Source organism: Mycteria americana, chromosome 4 (assembly GCF_035582795.1).
Source record: "Mycteria americana isolate JAX WOST 10 ecotype Jacksonville Zoo and Gardens chromosome 4, USCA_MyAme_1.0, whole genome shotgun sequence".
Lineage (NCBI taxonomy): Eukaryota > Metazoa > Chordata > Aves > Ciconiiformes > Ciconiidae > Mycteria > Mycteria americana.
Genome location: NC_134368.1, coordinates 15,963,896 through 15,984,608, shown reverse-complemented (window position 1 = coordinate 15,984,608; position 20,713 = coordinate 15,963,896). Strand labels below are relative to the sequence as shown.

General features: G+C 39.7%; 2 protein-coding genes across 4 annotated transcripts in view; one reads left to right on the top strand and one right to left on the bottom strand.

Annotated features, from left to right (window-relative positions):
• The window catches only part of CLNK (cytokine dependent hematopoietic cell linker), a 35,153-nt gene extending 29,388 nt beyond the window's left edge, over positions 1 to 5,765 (top strand). Inside the window, exon 16 of the mRNA XM_075499763.1 lies at positions 5,619 to 5,765. Coding sequence (XP_075355878.1) covers positions 5,619 to 5,765 — 147 coding nt within the window. The remainder of the gene's footprint in view (positions 1 to 5,618) is intronic.
• Positions 5,766 to 6,635: 870 nt separating this feature from the next.
• ZNF518B (zinc finger protein 518B) lies at positions 6,636 to 19,436 on the bottom strand. Of its 3 annotated transcripts, XM_075499762.1 has the most exons (3): positions 18,611 to 19,258; positions 16,920 to 17,015; positions 6,636 to 12,990 (listed from the first exon to the last, which is right to left on the bottom strand). In XM_075499762.1, the coding sequence occupies exon 3, from the start codon at positions 12,780 to 12,782 to the stop codon at positions 9,540 to 9,542; it is 3,243 nt and encodes a 1,080-aa protein (XP_075355877.1). In that variant the 5' UTR covers positions 12,783 to 12,990; positions 16,920 to 17,015; positions 18,611 to 19,258; the 3' UTR covers positions 6,636 to 9,539. The 3 variants fall into 3 exon arrangements, with proteins under 3 accessions (XP_075355877.1, XP_075355875.1, XP_075355876.1); XM_075499760.1 differs by lacking the exons at positions 16,920 to 17,015; positions 18,611 to 19,258 and adding an exon at positions 19,314 to 19,436; XM_075499761.1 differs by lacking the exon at positions 16,920 to 17,015.
• Positions 19,437 to 20,713: the final 1,277 nt, after the last annotated feature.

The following is a 20,713-nucleotide window of genomic DNA, read 5'->3' as shown; positions in this document are numbered from 1 at the left end:
TTAAACAGTGGGTCTGGACTGACAACAGTCAAATTGGAACGTTGCAATTCCAGAATAAGGATTTCAAGCATCTAGTTAATAACCAAGAGTATATTTAAGACTTGGGTCTATCAGGCCAAATCTGTAATCATGACATGTTACCATAAGCCTTCTTTTTTAATATTGACTATTGTTTCTCTTGAATTCAGAAATCCTCCCGTAGATCAACTACAACAGAAAAAATTTCAGAATTGTTTTGCTAGTCAGCTATGTGTAGTAGCAGGGAGCCACAGAAATGACGGCCTCCCACTTCTATGCATTATTCTCAGCAGCAGACATGAAAATAAAATTAACACTGGACTGGGCACGAAGCACATGTGCAATAATGAACAATCAACAGCACCAACCTCGCCCAGCAGAGCTGCTTCCACCTCAGGCAGTCCGAAAGGATTCCCCAAAAATACTCTTTCTTGAAAACTGTCATCTCAACTTCTGCAGCTTGCTTAAGGTTCTTATCTCAGGAGGGTGAGAACAATTTGTAAGGCTGTGAATTACAGCAAGATTGCTGCCTGTAATTTTCCAATGCCTGTTAAAATGCTTTCCAGAGTGCTCTGCATTGCCCCTCCACAGGGAAGCCCTTTGTTACACCACATTTTGCAGTATGCAATGCAGAGAGACCAGCTGCTTTATCTAGATTAGCTGAAAATTCCTTCTTCACCTGCTAAAGAGAAAGCAACCTAAACAACAACAAACAGGTGCAGACCTATTACATTTCTCCCCAGTTGTTCATTTTATTCAAAGGTTCAATCTTACTGATTTTCTGCAGCATGTTTTCACTTTTGGATTAGTCTATTTCCATCCATTAAAAACTTGTTTTTCTTACATTGAATTATTCAAAGTTTTCCCTATCTGATTGCAACTCTTGATTTTTCATATACAGTTTATGAGGTGTTAACACTTTGCATGATCAAAAAAGACTTCTGATTAACAATTTTTTTTAATTCAACTTTCAACTTTCATGAGTGCATCATTAGCTCTCAAATAGCCTTCTAAGGCCATACGGGGGGGGGGGGGGGGAAGCATTGATTATCATATTTCTGTTTATTTTAAAAAATTGTTTCTTCTATGCCTATGTGATGGTGATCAACAGCAAGTAACTGAAGTCCCATGCAGCTAAATTAGTATCAAGCTAGAATATAATGAATAGGAGCAGAGGAAAAAAAAAAAAAGCACTGTTAGTAGAGCTGTGTCTTTTGCTAGCAATTTAGCCACAGATGTTGCCACAGATCTGTGTAGCCACAGATCTACATACATATTTCATATATTATACTGAGCTCACTATAGCTTTATGTGATTTGGCCTTTAAAGACCAGATCCCCAAATGGGACATATGTGGAATTTCAGCATTTGCATTCAAAACTGCTGCCCTGGGCACCCTTTACTTGGCTGTTGCCTTCCCCCACTCCAGTCAGTTTTCAATATTAAAGATCCAGAGATACCTGCTTCTTTTCATGTACACAGTTCTTTTGAAGATAAATAAATCGAAACCTTGCTCACATTTAAAGTTGATCATGACACAAAAATTAAATATTTTTCTTATCGCCTTTGCAAAACTACATCTGCCACACACAAAATACATGTTTTTAGCACGTCTGCAGCATCAGGCTCAATTCACAATGCAATAACTAAATATCAAAGGCAGAAGTAGGCTCCTCTTCAAGTCAGTGCCTGTTTTACAAAGACTCTTAGAGCAAGGCCCAACGTGTATCGCTGGATCTCACTGTTCTGGCCACAGATGTTTTCTCCACCCTCACCACTCCCTATCACTGTTTGCAGCTATCTTTCATTTTCAAACCATTAGTCGTGCAAGTCACATCAATTCAACTCAGTGCACTTCAAAGTGAGTCAAATGGATTAGCTCCAACTACCTTCATCAGCCATTAAACTGGCCTGACTCTTTAGAGGGAGATGAGGGAGCACTTCCACAATGTATTCCACTGACAGTGTTATGTCAAAAGTTACCGCCAGGAAAATGGGCAGAGTGAACACCTGTCAGGGGATGCTAATACTTTCAACTGAGAGAGATGTAAGATGTTTACAAGGTAAACATCTTGTCCACAGCTTAAATGACAGTTCAAGGACAAACTGTTCTCATTCAGGATGTGCAACATGTAGTCCAGAGTCCTACCACCACCCCAGTGGAATTCAAAACTACACCTTTCACAAGCAATCTGTGAGACCCTATTCCTGTCTCCCCAGAATAGTCGAGACCAGCAGACAGGACATTCCTAAGGCAGCAGAGATCTGTTTGAGTCTCTTCAGACAGTGAAGGGAAATGAACAATTCTGAAGTACTGAATTTTCTTCAGCTTTATGTCTTTACATGTCTTTACACCTAACAAAGTGTGCATTTCCATTAAAAGGGCCAAGGACGTAAAGTTCTGGATCATCAGTTCTCACTTAGTATGATGTCTAAGTCAATTTCATGTTCTAGCAGCCATGAAGAGACTCAGAGGTCAATATTTTAAATCTCACTAACTCAAACAAGAGTACAGGATGAAATAAAATAGGAAAAAAAAGATCTAAGTAACAGCTGAGACATTTTTCCCACATTACCAAAGAACTACAGCTTAAAGGTACAGTGATGAATAATGTGACGTTAGCCAAGTGAAGCCAAGTCAAATTTCCAAAGCAGATCAACAACTACAGTAAGACTTTTTAACTTTCCAACCAACAAAAAACATGAGAAAACAGAAAAAGAACTGGTGCTGATAAAGAGCAAGTTAAAAATAAAAAAAAGTTAGGATTACTTTGGTATGACATGAAATACAAACCACAGTTTTGCCTAGACTTCTAGTAGCAATAGTGATCTTGAACGTAAGGCAAGACAAAACAGCAAAGTGAAACAAATGTATACAAGTAAAAATTATAAAACCAAAACTTTAAAAAAATAGCATACTGGTTTTGAGATCAAATAATTTTCATCTTAAAATAATACAGGAATAGTTACACCAAATCACAGATTTAATTGGATTCTCTTGTTATATACAAGGTGTGGATCAGATGGAGATGACAGGGACTACCATGAGATACCATCATATATACAGTGAATGCCCATGCTTACAGTAAATGTGACATAATATAAATACAGGATAAGTATTAATGTCACAGTAAGCTTGCATTACTGTGTACAGTTCTAGTGATTTAATACCAATGAGGCCAAAGAACAGCTCAAGAGGAGAAACACTGATGTGATGACAGCTTAGTGGTATGATGACAGCTTACAAGTTACACACAGGGAAGAGAACTATTTAAACTGAAGGACTGCTAACCATCAGAATGGTAGGATTAAAAGACTCCCACCAGGACAGATGAGGATAAATACCTTTGACAGCTTTCTGTTGCTGCTTGATCAGTTCAGGAATCTCGAACCACACCTTTATTATTTTAGGAACGGGCTTGGAGGATGTCATTGTTTTGAATACCAGAGAACAAGACTAAAAAAGCCTGCTGAGCACCTTCTTGTTCCATACTTTAAAGGGAATTTATAGCAATTTTCTCAATAAACTGAATGGAAAAATAAAAGGTACATTTAAAAAGGCACAAAGAAACTTGCAGTGTAAAGTGTCAACATGTTGGGGACCAGGGGGGTAAAGTCCCTCCCACTGTAAGGGAAGATCAGGTTCATAACCACCTGAGGAACCTGAACATATGTAAGTCTATGGGAACCTGATGAGATGCATCCCAGAGTCCTGAGGGAATTGGCTAATGTAGCTGCCAAGCCACTCTCTATGGTATTTGAAAAGTCATGGCAGTCAGGTGAAGACCCTGGTGACTGGAAAAAAGGAAACATTGCACCCATTTTTAAAAAGGGTAGAAAGGACCCTGGGAACTACCGACCTGTCAGCCTCACCTCTGTGCCTGGGAAGATCATGGAACAGATCCTCCTAGAAGCTACACTAAAGTACATGGAGGACAGGAGGTGATTCGAGACAGCCAGCATGGCTTCACCAAGGGCAAGTCCTGCCTGACCAACCTAGTGGCTTTCTACGATGGAGTTACCACATCAGTGGACAAGGGAAAAGCAAGGGATGTCAGCTATCTGGACTTCTGTAAAGCCTTTGACTCGGTCCCCCATAACATCCTTCTCCCTAAACTGGAGAGATACAGATTTGATGGGTGGACTGCTCAGTGGGTAAGGAATTGGTTGGATGGTTGCATCCAGAGGGTAGCGGTCAACAGCTCAATGTCCAGGTGGAGATCAGTGACAAGTGGTGTCCCTCAGGGGTTTGTACTGGAACCAGTGCTGTTCAGTATTTTCATCAATGACATTGACTGCGAGATCAAGTACACCCTCAGCAAGTTTGCAGATGACACCAAGCTGAGTGGTGCAGTTGACATGCCAGAAGGACGGGATGTCATCCAGAGGGACCTGGACAAGCTCGAGAAGTGGGCCCATGTGAACCTCATGAGGGTCAACAAGGCCAAGTGCAGGGTCCTGCACCTAGGTCGGGGCAATCCTTGGTTTCAATACAGGCTGGGGGATGATGTGATTGAGAGCAGCCCTGCAGAAAAGGACTTGGGGGTACTGATGGATAAAAAGCTGGACATAAGCCAACAATGTGCACTCACAGCCCAGAAGGCCAACTGTATTCTGGGCTGCAACAAAAGAAGCATGGCCAGCAGGTCGAGGGAGGTGATTCTGCCCCTCTACTCCACTCTGGTGAGACCTCACCTGGAGTACTGCATCCAGCTCTGGAGCCCTCAGCACAAGAAGGACATGGAGCTGTTGGAGCGAGTCCAGAGGAGGGCCACGAAAATGATCCGAGGGCTGGAGCACCTCTCCTGCGAGGACAGGCTGAGAGAGTTGGGGTTGTTCAGCCTGGAGAAGACAAGGCTGAAGGGAGACCTTACAGCAGCCTTCCAGTACTTAAAGGGGGCCTAAAGGAAAGACAGGGACAAACTTTTTAGCAAGGCCTGTTGTGACAGGACAAGGAGCAATGGTTTTAAACTAAGGGAGGGCACATTTAGACTGGATTTAAGAAAGACATTTTCTACAATGAGGGTGGTGAAGCACTGGAACAGGTTGCCCAGAGAGGTAGTGGAGGCCCCATCCCTGGAAACATTCAAGGTCAGGTTGGATGGGGCTCTGAGCAACCTGATCTAGTTGAAGGTGTCCCTGCTCTTGCAGGGGGGTTGGACTAGATGACCTGAAAAGGTCCCTTCCAATCCAAAGCATTCTATGATTCTATGATCATGTACCGCTAATTAAGTGTAACTTTTGACAGGAAAGTTAGTAATGATTTATAGTTGCTTCATCTTTTCAAAATCTATCATCGCACCTACCATCACAAACTTTTACAGGTGATACTGCATTCTCAGGGCTTAGACATGCTCCCCTTTTGCCCTAAGCAGTCAGGTGCTTTCTCCTACACAAAACAGAGAGACACAAAGGAATTAAGATGATTAAATTCTGGCGCTTTTCCTTTTATGATAGCTTCCATCTAATCTAATCATAATTCTGTGCAAAATATGGCCTATTTCTAATGCTGTAATTTGCAAGTCTTTTAATGTTATAGACAAAAACATCTGTCAATTCCATTTTCAATCACTGACTTCAATTTTTCCTTTTCCCCCCAGAAATTTAATTCTGTGAAAGAAATCATTGACTTCTACAAATATGTTCCCATCACACTCATTGACGGAAAGGATAAATCAGGAACCCAGAGAGAACAATGCTACCTTACATATCCATTCAAGTTGCGCAAAAGATGTTTTCTGCCTTAACGTCACCGATTCGTTGTATAGATGTAAATAGAACAATTATTTAAATGTCTCAAAAATCAGATTAGCCTTTGAGTGAGGAGCTCCCCATATTATGAAGTGTTCTAAATGCTCCACTAAAAAACTTCTCTCCAACTGAGAATACAAATCTACTCCATTTTCTGATTCTTGTAATTTTAACTTTTTTAACTGTTTTTAACTTTGAGGATACAGGTGAAGTATATGCCATTGTATTAATTCACAGAAAAGTGTTAAGAGAGACTGACTCCTGATATCTTGATAATGACTGAGCAATTTGCTTATCTTGCATTGTATCTTCTAACACAAGACGAAAACCAAACTCAGTCTTGCTTACCCAAATGTCACTGAAGCTCACGTAGTAGCAAAACCTAATAAAGCATACTACAGTCATATAAAAAAAATTCTTGCTTTTAAAAATACACATGAAATGCTACGTATCTGGGTATTCACTGTAACAATTTCATTTGGTCTGCATGTGTTTGCATAATAACAAGCTGTGCTCAGCAGCCACTGAAGTCAGAGGGCGTCACTTGATGCTCATAGGTATTGGAGCAGATTATAAAGCTAGCTTTAATTATGTAAATTCTATTACTTAACTAACACTTATTCTTTTAGCTTAAGTAGCAGATACTTGTATTCCATATCTGAGCCTTCAACCACTTACATAGTAGGACCATTATGCAAATAGTCCCTTTGAATTTGTACCATGTGCAAATATAAAAATAATCAGTAGGAACAGCAGATGTGCTTCAAACTCAGCAAGAAAACATGTTCCAGTGTGTATCAAAGATGACGAGAAGGTGATATTTTTCCAGCAAAAAAATACGGTAATATTTATTCATATAATTTCAGTTTTGGAAGGCTTAACTAAATTGTTTATAAATATGAAAGGCAAACTTTAGTATTTTTCTGCATAGCATCCATCCTTTCTAAGCACACTCAGAAGTTTGACTAGGTAATTGGAATATACTAAGAAAGCAGCCTCAGTTACTTTATCCTTACAGAATAGGAACAAGAATAATAAAAACATTCAAGCCCAAAACATGACGTTCCAACCCAATTTATGATGTAGTATGTAGTGGCACAAACTAGCTCTAAAAAAATTTAGGAGTTGGTTATTTCCTTGCAACCTTTTTATTTCTCAATGCTGCATCAAAATGCCAGAGAACATTCATTATAATTATTTCTCTCAAACCATTGAGACTACTAAACTTGAAGGAAGTTATTCTGGCATGACATTATCTAATAATAATGAAAATTAACAAAGCAGAAGCTGCTAAGTAGAATTTGGCAGAACTCATAAAAAGGAAAAGAGGCATGACGTAATCTGCTTTAAGAGTTTCATAGCCACCATACAATTTAACTTACAAGAAGTTTTCATGTTAAAACAAAAGAAAATGTTCTAAATTAAACCCATGAAAAACACACAGCTTAACAATTTAAATGGCAGATTATGGCAGTAACATACAAAGCTTTGCAGATGTTTACTACAACAGTAAACTTGCTTACAAAAGACAAGCATTAGTAGTATACTTAAACCACCTAGAGTTTATGATGCTGAGCAGCAACACTTCCCCGCCTGCCCAGTACAGCTTTCATGAGGAATGTTCTAATTTTGCCAGTGACAACTCTTACAAAGCAAATTCAAAACTATTTATTTAGCAGCTTCTACAGAAACAAAACTAATTCAAACAGTAACCTGGACTGAAGAAGTTAAAACAAAGGAGGAATTTTAACCATGTTTTTTCTTAAGTTAACAATTTCATCATTTATTATATGTGATATGCCAGAATTTTAAAGTGGAAACTATTTTCACAATCGAAAATGCAAATAGTACTGTTAGGTTTGGCATCAAAGTATATGAAGTGAAAAAACCCTCTAGTGTACCCATCTAAAAAAATATAATTCCATTTGAATACAAAATGAGAACTGTCATTTCATTATTATTGACAAAACAGACAAAAGGAAGTTTGTTCTGTGGAACAGGTTAGTCTGATACAAATGATACAAAAATTTTCCATGTGTACACGATGAAAAAGATCTGACTTAAAGCACCAACTCTCTGAAGGATTTTAACACTGTATTGCAAAATGACTGGAAAGCAATGTTTTAACTGGTTTTGAAAATAAGCCTCAGTCAGACATAGTTTTAAAATATTTACATTTCAATACAGATACGATACATACTTTATCAAAACAATGTCTAATCTGCTGGAGTATATAAAAAAAATATTTCCAGCTTAAACTGTTTACAAAAATGCACCAACAGTGAAAAGAGTTAGGAACTACCAATTTTTCAAGCGTAGTCCCAGTTCAAACATAGAACACACATCCAGCATTAGAGTCAGTATTGATTTTCTTACCTGTAAAAATGTAAGAAGTGATTTTAATTGTAAATATGTGCTTCAATATAGTTCATTCTATATGATTTTAAAATGATTTAAAATTGACAAGATGAAGAAAACATCTATTGTTCATGTACAGAAACATTAGACTTCAGTATCATCCATCCCTCTTCTTCACTAAAAACTTGAAATTTGGCCCTGATTTAGGAAAGCGTTTAAGCAACAGAACAATGTTTACACTGTACTGAAGTCAGTAGATACATGTTAGACATATATATGTAACTAGGCACATGCTTGTATGAATTGAGACCTACAAAAAATATATTCTAACAACATCTAAATTCTTAAGACTAAGAAGGATGAAAGATGAAAGATTGCACTGAAAATCTGGTTCAACGCTGTCAATGTAAAAGCTGTGCAACATGGTTTTTCATTTTGAGAAGTCTTCATCTTCAGCAAGTCTCCCCTGTTAATAAGCATTAACACACCAACTAGAGTTCTAACCAAATGCCCAATTCTGAAAATGTGTTTCCATCAAGCTATGGATGCATGGTGGTAAGAGGGTTTATGTTTGGCTATTACTTCCTTAGATTTCAGAACAGCCTTGAGACCATATAGAGAAAAGCTTCTCTCTCCTATCGGTCCAAGCCTGATGGTATCTCCAGCTCTGCCTGCTCAGAACAAAGATGGTACAGCAAGCTGATAGTGTTCTGCTCTCTTTCTCACATCTACACAATACAGGCTAGATAAAGACTAAGTACTAAACAAAATTAACTTTTTAGTGCTATCTGACCTAGTGGGAGTAACTCTGATCCCACAGATTCTTCATTTACACCCTTGTATCTCCTCCGAAGTCAGCAGAAGTGGTTTTGTTTCACTGAAAGAGAGTACTTGTGTTTAAGTTTTACTTTTTATGCATGGTGCTTAATTTGCCACTAAAACTTGTGATATATACTTGCTGCCCACAGAGGATCAAAGGTGTTTTTCAGTACACGTATGCTTGATCTCTGAAACACCATGCTGTAATAAAGCAAACTAAACCCTGTTAAATTTACAAAGATGTCATCATCTAAGATTTTAATCCATACAGACCTAGCACAAACCAGTTACAGCACAGTATCCTAGCACAGAGAATGGTAACTAGAAAAATGCTTGCATAGCAAATCTTTTTCAAATTTCTCCTATGGAACAGATGAAGTTGACCTCCAATACAAATTTCAAACATGAGAGTGCAAAGTAGTGCTTAATCCTCATCATCAGCTTCTCTGTATCTCTGTAACTCTGCTCCCTTCTCCCACTTTGCTAACAGTAGAGACCTTCTGGCAAAATAAAGCAGTTCTTTCAATCTTACTTTCCAAGCAAGTTAGTGGCACTCATTAAAAATAAGAGGGGAACCCCCCCTAGTCTCTCAATTAATGCTTTTTTGCTGGAAGAGAAAGAACATCCCAACCCTTGGTTGCCTCTATCAAGTGCCTCTGTCCATGACTTATCCATTCTTCTTGGTCCATATATACTCTTCCACAAAACCAACACTTAAACATACACTGAAGTGTTTCAGCTGGTGAAGTTTCCACTACCTGGTAGTTGTTTTTATGGGTCTTTTTTAGTTTCATTTTTAGCATACTCTGCTTTTTTGCTTGGTTTCCTGTCTCAACATTTTGAAGAGTAAGACGCTTTCGGTAACGTTTGACACCAAGACAACTACTTGTCCTTTCTGATAGAACTACTTTCAGGACTTGACCTTTGTACTTGTTGATAGTCTTCATGACATTCATTATCTCTGGTGAGTCAACATCAGGATGGTTTAGTACCACGACTGGCTGGTTACGACGAGGACATTTTATCAGCTGATTCATTCTCAGAGGGACAAGCCGAAGACGTCTTGCTGTCAACAGATACGACATGTCAGAACTGGAACTGGTTTCCGACGGAGTTCTTGTCTTCCTCTTAGGAAGTTCCCTGAAGCTTGCTTGTTTCACCTTATTTTTGGGACGTAGTTGACTCTTTGAGTAAGGTTTGCTTTGCTTGCTCACATCACTGCTTTTCTGAAATGGTACACCAGTTTGTTTGCTATTATTTTTAACACTTGCCTCTCGCTTTGGTCTTTGCCTGAGTGATATACTTTGGGACTGAGCATTCGGTTCACTCTGATTAGGGAAACACGGCAAATTACTACTAAACGTCTCAGAAACACTAACAGGAACCGGGCGAGGCAGAAACATTTCATTGCAATACAAAGAAGGAGCTGATGTTTCACTCCTGTTTTCTATTCCATTTGATTTTTGACTGCTAGTAGCATTCAGCACTCTCAGCATTGTCCCTTTGGGGATAAACACTGGAGTAGCAACATGGGAATTTTTAGTTACCCTGCTTTTAGATGTTCTTGCAAATGTAAGCAACTGATCTTTACTGTGTTCTTCGCTACTAATCACACTGCTTCCACCATGCACTTGAGGCAAAGATGCAGACTGTTCCACTTCAATGGCAGGAACAACTCTCTCACAGCTTGCTGAATTTTCTTGAGGGAAAAGCACCTTTTTACTAGAAGCTTGACATCTCAAAGGCATGGATTTCATGTTAGATTCAGCAGCAGACATGAGCTGAGCAATCTTTCTACACAGCAGTGTTGCTGACTTCTTATTGCATGTTGTGTCATCCCATCTGACACCCTCTGGAACATTTTCAGCCCCAGAGCTAAGAGAAAATACAGACGAAATAACGGGTCCCTCAAAAGGGTTGTCCTTATTTTCCATCTTCTGTAGTTCTAATGACTCCAGAAGGAGATTGTTCTTTTGACTTATGGTTTCAGCTCTCTTTACTTTGCTAAAGCCAAAAGTCACGTCCTCGCAAGGTGGAGTTTTAGTGACATGAAAGTTTTTTCCTGCTTCAGAAGATGTAACAGATTTTTTAACAAAACCCTTACCAGCTAAATGTATTTCTGTAGAGCTGACTGGCAGACTCCTACATTCTTTGTCATCCCTCTTTAGAGGCAATGTATCCTTTTGTTTAAGGACTGCAGAAGAGGAGGAATTTTTGCCCTCCTGAGCAGCCTCCACTGAAATGTTCTTGGAACTTTTCTCTTCAGAAATAGCAGCATATTTTGGAGGGGGTATATCCATACCTTCTTCATAACAATACAAGTCATAATGTAAGTTATTTTTTCCATCTACTTCCCACCTTGAGGATTTAAGATCACTTTTTTTTTCAGTACTATTCATCACCAGAGATGGAGAACAAAGTTCTATAACACCTGAATGGACATCAATACCTTTCACCAAATGAAAGCATAATTTTGATGCATCTTCCCTCTGTATAGATACAGAGTTACAATCTGAGAGTTGAGAATCAGAAAAACATTCAGAATTCTTGTCATATGGACTATCCAAATTAAGCTGGTTGCTAACACTGGATAATTTGTCTACATTCACTTCCATGGTTAGTAACTCATTTTGAGATACAGAAGATGTTTTTTTTCCTTCCGCAGATCCTTCTATACCTTGATTCTCAAGTTCCTCTTCAGCACTGTTCACAGGTTTGTAAATTGCTTCTTTCATAGGAATTAGTTTAAGAACCAGCTGTTGTGCTCCATTCACTATTTTAATCTCTACTATCTGAGCTAAACAGTTAGAAGGAACTACAAGTTCAGACGGTGCAATTACTGTTAAAGGCATCCCAGGTTGTAAAGGCTCCATTTTTGGAGAATAAACCTCAACTTCAACACTTTGATTCTCACATACGCTTATTTCAGATGGCTCCAATATTGTTTTATCCTGGACTGATGCTGTGTTTACGCTACATTCTACCTCATGAGACGAAAAGACTGTTTTAGTTACTTTATCTGGAATCTCACAAACCATATTTGAAGACGAATTTGAAAGTTCATTCTGAAAAGGAATTTTACCGTATTTCTGCTTTCCAAATAAAGTGCTTTGACTCGGCTTCTTTTGCTTGTGGTTTATGATAGTATTTGAAAGCCGTTTTGTGGGTGTTTCATGTACTCTTCTCGTATGTTTTACTATATAATCATGTCTAACAGCACCGTATTCACAGTATTCACACTGATACGGAAAAGTTCCAGTGTGTTTCACCAAATGCCTCTGGAATTCTCCTTTGGTGTAGGATACATAACTACAGTGGGAACAAATAAATTTAATTTCTTCGTGTTGACCTACATGCTTTTTATACTGCAAAGGATCCTTTGTTGAAAATCTACATTTATCACAGTAGTATTTACCTGGCAGAAAGTTTTTAACTTTAAATGTTTTCTGGGTTTTACTTGGGGATTTTTTTTCACGTTTTTCAAAGTCTACAGCATTGGCACCCTCAGGAACAAAATGGAAAGCTGGTGGTGTAATATGACTGCACTTCTTGCAGATGAAATTTTTGTCTTCAGTCCACCCAAGCTTCTTATGCTTTTCTATATCTTGCATTGAAATTTTCTGAACACTTCTGCATTTTATACAGCTTATCAGTGACAACTTATTATTCTCAGCCTCAGTCCCTTGGTAGCAGCAGTTTTGGTCATCATCCCCTTTTGACGGATTTGTTTTATCCTCAGAAGATTGCTTTGGGGATGTAGTTAAGGAATTATTTTTATCATTAACTTGGCCAGGGTACAATCTTGGTAAAATTTCCCTCATTTTTTTCAACTGCATTTCAGAAGACGTGACTCTGCACCAGTTTTGTCAAACACAGCAGCAACAGACAGAATGTTTTCTTGATATTAGTCTTGTGTATGCTGCTTATCAATCAATCATTCAGGCTAACAATCTGCAGAATATACACTTTGGAAGAAACAGCGCTCAAGGAACTGCATCCATGTTATATTCCATGTTCTCAATTTTATTCAATCAACTTGCAGCACTAAAGAATAAAAAGCAGAAGATTAAGTCAGTTACAATTCACTGATCATTGAAATAAAATGAACTAATAATGGAACTATTAGTAGACTACAGCTGAATTACAGAGGGCAAGTCTATTGTTAATATACCACTGACTGTATTCTGCACATACGACTATTAACTCTAAGCAAAACATACCAAATCAAATAATCCTCTAACATTTGATCTCATTCAAAATGTTCATAAAAGTATCTGCTATGCATCAAAACCTAAAGAGTTCATGCTATTTCTTCCATGTCATTAAAAATTTTACATTTAAGAAATCTATTTATAAGCCTAACAAGAACGACACTTGGTAACAGAACTGAGCAGCAGAATATGATTTCAGTTCATATACAGCCCTTAACTCGGGAAAAGATACTATGAAACATTGCAGGTGCCACTCATTTGTGAATCCCAGCAGGAAAAAGGAGAGTGACTACAATGGTTACTAGAAACATGCAGCTATGAGTTTGTTTTTAAATATAAGGATTTTTAAGTTAGCATGGAAATTCCTCAAGTACAGAAGGAAGTTCTTTTCTAATCAGTGCCAACGTTTCAGATCCAAAGAGTCTTGAACACTAATTCATTACAAGGTGTGATTTATACTTCACATGTTCTCAGAGTAAAGAAGTCAAAACAATCTGTGGCTGCAAAATTAATTACTTCCACTTCTATTAATATCACAGTGTAATCACTTCTATATATGTGGACAAGCACATAAATAAATCACTCCATCCTGATAATACAGAATGTGTCAATCAAGCAAAACAAACAATGCAACGGAAGGCAGAAGGAGAACAGTAATATCAGTGTAAAACCACCACATTAACTTGTGCAGTGTATTTGGCCCTACAGGTTCCAGCACTGTCTCTTTTCTAACATGAACAAGATCTCAGCCTTTAACCTTTTGCCAAGACTCTGAGATCACTGTTATTCGGAAAATAAACAACTAAATTAGCTTTTTGAGACATACATAAAACAAGATAAAGTCCAAACCTAACAGCAACAAGTAAAATCTACTCAACATCTTTCTTACTCAAACGTTCTTACTTACAGACATACTGTTGCACAGACCTGCATTCACGTATAGACCCTATTTCATGAGGTTATTTCTAGATTCCCTTAGATTTCAGTACATCCTCCAGAAGGCTTCTGCCCCTGAAATCCAGTTCCTCTCCAAGTCTATCTACAGAAAGCAGGGCCTAATTTGGGCTCCAAAAGCACAGTGCTGAGACCACCTAAGTAGAATCCTATTACAATAGCCCTACATGAATGAGGAAAACTTTACGCTATGGTACATCTCCACAATGGCTTGACAGGAGTAAGCATCTGATCCAGAAAGTTTTTCTTGCATCTCCCTGTGCTCCATCTGCCAATATGCCTAACTGCTATAGGAATGCTGCCCTAAAGATGGGGCTCTGCAAAAAGCAAGTGTACTGATATAACCTCAAACAACAGTAAAAATAAGTTAGAAAACTGGTTAGGGACAACATAACAGGCTCTTCACTCTTTAGCAGATGGATGGCTGCATACCTGTAAAACTCCTCAGCAGGTAGTTCTTAGGACTGTAGTAATCTCATCTCATTGCAATGCAGACACCTGTACATCCCTATGTGGAAAACCTCTATATCCCGAGGTGAAAAACACATCAATGGCAGCCTCCCAGGAAGGAGGAACGTATACATGACTACTGTTGCATGATCTTAAGATTTTTTTTTAAGCAATTCTAATGTTGGTAACATTATGCCCTCTATTATCCAGATTCTAAAGAGGAAAGAAAAACAAAGGTTTCTGGTAGTCTCAGATGGACCATTCTTCCCCGGCTAATATCATTTCTTAGACTGAAGGTGAATCTTGTTGACACATAAGTGTGATGGTAGGCCTATGTTCAGGAGATCCACTCTTTCATTTCAGGAGAAAGATAATAAGAGAACTTGATAAGCTCAAGATACAGACCAAAGATGCTTTGAAGATTTATATACAGCTTTAAGAAAGAACTAGAATTGTACTTGAAAGGAAAGGGTGAAGTTAGATCAATATTTGCCTTTTTTTGCTGTTAACAGCTATCCATTGATACTGAAACTGCACTCCACATGAACTGACCAGAAGATAAGCATAGAGCACTTTATGCCATCAACATCCTTGACCACAAAAAACAGTATTAAGAACATGGAGAGTTTTCTTACATTTTTTTAACACTGTAAAATTCACCTTATGAGACAACATGGAAAAGGATCCACCACTTTTAAAGAGCAAGAAAATACAAAACACACTGTCAAGTACTTTAAGAACACTTCTATTTACCAGAGAGATCTGGGTTGTGTAGTCCAAGAGGACACTAGAAAAATTTAACAGAGGTAATTCAAAGAACAAGCTAGTAATCCTTCTAAACTTTCCTAACTCAAATAGCTTTATATATGCAAACAAATAGATATACAACCCCAAAAGCAAGCTTTCATTTAGACCTGTGACAAATACCATGTTGCTAGATCCAGGTTTCAAATGTTGTTGGAGTTACTGCAACTGCATTTCAGATGTGCAGTGGGTTCATCTTAGCCAGCAGCCAAGCAGCCGCACAGCCGCTCACTGGCTCCCCACCCCTCCCTGAGTAGGAAGGGGAATGAACTGGAGAAAATGACACTGGGAATGAATGACACTACTGTTGTCACCCTAGCTATTTTTTCACCAATGTTTCCTGAGCACCAAATAGTTAGCAAGAAAATTTTTGATGCAAACAGTTCCACTTCATCATTTTTTTGGATAAAACAAGCCCAAAAGTACATTGTAATTTCATTCTTGTATTGAAGAAAAAAAAAAAAAAAAAATTTGCTTTTTCTGATTACTTCAGAAAAATGAGACCATCAATGTACACAGAGGGGTGGTGCAACCCAGTGTCCGTTCACTCCGTATGAGTGGGGGCGGGGACAATCCCCCTGAAGATTTGTTTTGATATTTAAAGGGTTAGCAGAGACATGCTTCAGAAGACTTAATTGAAAGACACATACTCAATTTTTCAAGTTACAATCAAATGCAGAGCACACAGACCAATCCAAAGATATCATTAAAGGAAGACCTGAAAGTCTACATAGAGTCTGAATGGCAAACACAAGAACAGGATAGATGAAGAATGGAGTAAGAGATACTAGGAGTGTTAAAATCACCAATCACTGTCTTTCAGAACAAGTTTGTGAAAATACTTTGAAATACAATAAGGTAACTGAATTAGGAGAAATTCAAAAAATTTAGAGGCCCTAGTATTTTTGAAAAAAATTGGAAGCAAAAAACTTACAGGGGCATGGAAAAAGGACAACAGAAGGAATATAAACCAGACTTTCTCATTCACTCCTTCTACCGAACACCTGCAATTCAGTGACATTAAAAAGTGGGGCATTTAATGAAAGGAAATATTCCCACCTTTCACTAACACTAGTGTATCTTGAACCTTGCTGCTCAAGACACAGAGATCAACAGATCTGCAGGAGTCAAAAGGCATTCCAAACAGTGGATATCACATTTACATAAAGGTTAAAAAACAAAGACCAACTAAAACCAAGAAAAATAGGAAGAAACATCCTCTGCAGCCTGACTGTGCCAGATTCATCCAGTACAAGGTTTTTTGCACTGCAGTAAATCACAAACCACTGATGTGGCCACTGTCAGACAGGAATTGCCAGTGTCTTCCCATTATTCCATACTCCTGAAATTTCCATTTACTTCAAACACATTAATACTTTGTTCATCATTTCAAAGAAAAATATTTATTTTCCACTGTTTTAGTTCCCTTTTTTATCGCAAATTACATGCTGCTATCAATGAAATGGGTGTGACGAGCAGCATGCTGCCATTAATGAAATGGGTGCAATGAGCAGCATGCATTCATCATATGTGATCAAATAAATAAGACCTTACTTCAGCAAAGCGCACACCTCTCACACACTAAGTTCACAGACTGCATCCAACAATCAAGGCATGCTTTGGTATTGAAGAGCCCACATAAGTCATCTCCTAAGAGAAAAGTTTAAACAGAATTGGAAGACACTATGCATCACTGTATCAGGAAGATACAGTGTGTAAAATTTAGGTCTCTGTGAAAAACTTAAATATCTATGTAAGCTTAAAATTACCTTGTCTGACTATCTCTGTTAAGCAGAGTTAACTGTTCTACTGATCCAACTATGTAGCTGCAATTATCAGTCATTAATTTTAGGCCTAATGACTGGGAGAGATCCAAAGCGCTTCACTCAAGTATAACGTATTGTAATAATTAAAAGAACTGATTTTTGTATTAAAGACAAACTATTCAAACACACCAAAGAGATTTTATCTACAATTATTTCTTCTTAAAAAGATATTTTCTTTCACAATAACAGCTAATCACAAAGTCATAATGCTTTTTGTATCTGAAATTCCCATGAAGTTTTTCCATCAACATGAATAAGGAATGTCAATGCAAAGAATTAAGAAAAGCAAAGACCATGCACCAGGTTTTCAGAGCTTACTTTTATTACAAAATATACAGTTATTTCACTCTACAGAAAAAATTCAATTATTCAACATTTTTACTACTTATCATATAAAGTTATGCAAAATACCGATTAAAAGTAAATCACTATTTTTAGAATGCATAGGTGAAAAATTTTCCAATTTATCGACATTTATTAGCACTGTAAGAAGTCAGGTACATATATGTACTATACAGTATTCTACTGAAATGGAGGTCTGCTTCTCTGTGGCTCTAGGAGTGAGGCCTAGCTTTATTTGTATCTGAAAGATACACATTTCTGACATATCATTCAATTGCTTGGTGGTCTTGCAATAAGTTAAGCAAGGCATTCTCAAATAACTACTGTATCAAAAGTAGGATTTTAGAGCTCAGCGATGTTTATACAGTTGTTTATCATTACATGTATGATCAACTTTTAAATTTAAGCTGCACATTTCATCATTTCACACAATTTACAACCATTTTCAAAATCTCTCTGTATATCCAAAGCATACTGACTAGTATTTAACATTACCATACTCTAAGCTTTAAGGCCTGTAAGCAATAAAGCAAGGATGTATGGCACTGAAGAAAATGGGAGAGGAGGGGGGAGAGTCCCATTAGAAGTACATATCCCTCTGTGCCCAGTTCTCAAAACACTCATGTAGATGCTAAAATTCATTTCTACAGATTTAATCCTGCTAAAATTAGCCACATACTATCTGTATGTGCAAGAAAAGGGCCTTGACTATAACCATTTACTGTAGTAACAATGCAGAACAGAATGCTAGCAAAATCCTGTAAAATACCATCAGTCATCTTAATAAGAAAACAGGCTTTTTTTTATTAAATGTATATTTCAGGACACTTTGGCTACAACTATGATAACACTAGCTCATTTATTTAGAAGAAATCCAAGTCATTTTATATGTCCAAATTATCCTAAGTGTCCAAGGTAATGCTTTTCTATGACAGATTCTCTTGCAACAAAATTTAATGTATGATTTAATTAAGCGAATCTTATGCCCAAATAGAACTCTCTAAATAATAGTTCTCTAAAGAACACAATTTACATACAAAATACAGGATGTTCTATTTTGCTAATACAGTTACTAACCCGAAAGCTTCTTTTCTTCAGGAAGAAGACCAAGATGACAAACATGGACAACAGCTTTACAGTCCAGTCGAGTCTAAAGCTGCCTGATGGCGTCCACGAGACAGCAGCAGCCGCCAGCCAACACCAAAAATTCCATTTTCCTGGCCATCCAGCTCACCCACAGACAAGTCTTGTCGCCTTCCCGGGAAAGAGAGGGCTCCCTCGCTGACGGCCCGTCTCCGGAGGCCGAGCCCCGCCGCTGCCCCGGCGAAAGCGGCCGGGCGGGTGGCGGACCCTCCGCAGGCCGCGCAGACCTCCACCCGCCGCCGCCGCCGGGGAGGCGGCTCCGCCCGCGCCGCCGCGCAGTGCCGCCGCCGGCCCGCAGGGGGCAGCACCGCGCGGCCCAACGGGCCGCAGCCCGCGCTCGCCGCTGGGACCCCCGGCCCCCCCGCGCGGGCAGGCACGCAGGCAGGGCGGCAGCGAGGCGCAGCGCTGAACCGGCTGGCACAGGCCGAGGGTGGGGGACCCTTACCTAGCTCGGAGGAGGCCGAGATTAAAAAGGGCTGCCTCCCTCAGGGGCAGACCCCGCCAGCCACCACCGCTCCCCTTGTCTCCGGACGCACAAGAAACGCAGCGCCGATCCTCCCCCTCCCCCTCCTCATCATCATCCTCATCCGACCCGACCCGCAGCTCCCGCCCTCCCGCTCCGCCCTGAGGTACTTACCCCAGCGAGGGCGAGGGCGAACCCCCTGCCGCCGCCGCAGCCGCCGCCGCCGCCTCAGCACGGCCCACCGCGGCGACGGAACTGACCTCAGCGGCCGCTGCGGCGCCGCGCCGCCCCATTGGCCAGCGCCGCACCGCCGCTCCCGCCGGCGGCGCCGTGTAGAGCTCTACTGAGGTGCACCGGGCGCGGCGGCGGCGGCGCAGGCGCGCTGCGCCCCCCGGCCCGGCGTGGGGCCCCGCGGGGAAGGCCGCGGCGCTGAGGTGACACCTTGAGGAGCGCCGAGGAGCGCAGCCCGCACCCGCGTGGGGACCTGTCACCCGTGTGGGACCTAGTACCGCGCGGGGAACGCAGTACGAGCCGTGGCGGAAGAGGCTGGGCTGGTGTTGAAACACCTGCAAGATGGCAGGCGAGGGTATATAAGAAGGTGCACCATCGGGTAGCTGCCAGCTGGCTGTCCCTCAAGGATCCTGACAGGACAACAGGCCGAAGGAAAAGCTGTTGTTCCCAGTAATCTCTCTACATTTCCGCTGATACCACCATGTTTTATTATTATATGGCATAGGCATACATTTCATGGGGATGTTCAGTTAAGTAGCACAATGACGTAATAGTTGCATATTTTTGGATGCTTCCTATAAAATCCAAATTTCTCTTTAAATAAACTGTTCTTAGTCAAATTTGAAGGGAGAAAAAAATCATTTTAACTGCCAGCATCTTGCCCTCTAAAAGTACCTTTAACATCACTGCAGTATCTAACCACTCTGCTTAAAAAGGAAACCTTATTTAAGATAGGGCTCAAAGTCTTTCCAGATGGTGTCTTTAAAATTGAGCTTTTTGGCACATGACTTTAAAGTTATATTCTGTTTTGCTGATTGTTCTGTTAGCATGGATTCTGTGTGATAAGAGGAACCACAAGTAAGTTACATCTTCCGATCAGTTCTGTACTGGAATGACTGGAAACAGGGCTTGACCTATCCTTACCATTGTCTAGACATGAACATGGATCTTCAGGGATCTTGAATTTTGAGACAGGCTCTTTGGGTCACAAAAAAGGAAAGGGAAAACTAAAGCGATCAGACAGGGAGCTTTGGGGGAAAAGAATCCTCTCAACTATGAATCTTTTAGTTCCAAAATGAGATGTTGCCCTCAGAGTCTCTTACATCTTTTGGTCAGCAGTGTACGAAAACAGTTAATGGTGGAGTTTGGAACATGGTAGTTTATTGAACATTTTTAAAACTTGTGAAGGTCTTCTGTCTCATAGGGCCTGTTGGGATTTCCAGAAGGCTTTTGACAAAGACTGTCAAAGAAACTAAGCAGTAATGACGTAAGACCGAATGTCTTGGAATGAATAACTGGTTAAAGATGGAGCACAGAGGGTGGGAGTGAGTGTGCGGTACTTG

Excerpts from the sequence above, each read along its gene's own strand:
- ZNF518B (XM_075499760.1), bottom strand. The coding sequence starts at position 12,782 with ATGCAGTTGAAAAAAATGAGGGAAATTTTACCAAGATTGTACCCTGGC.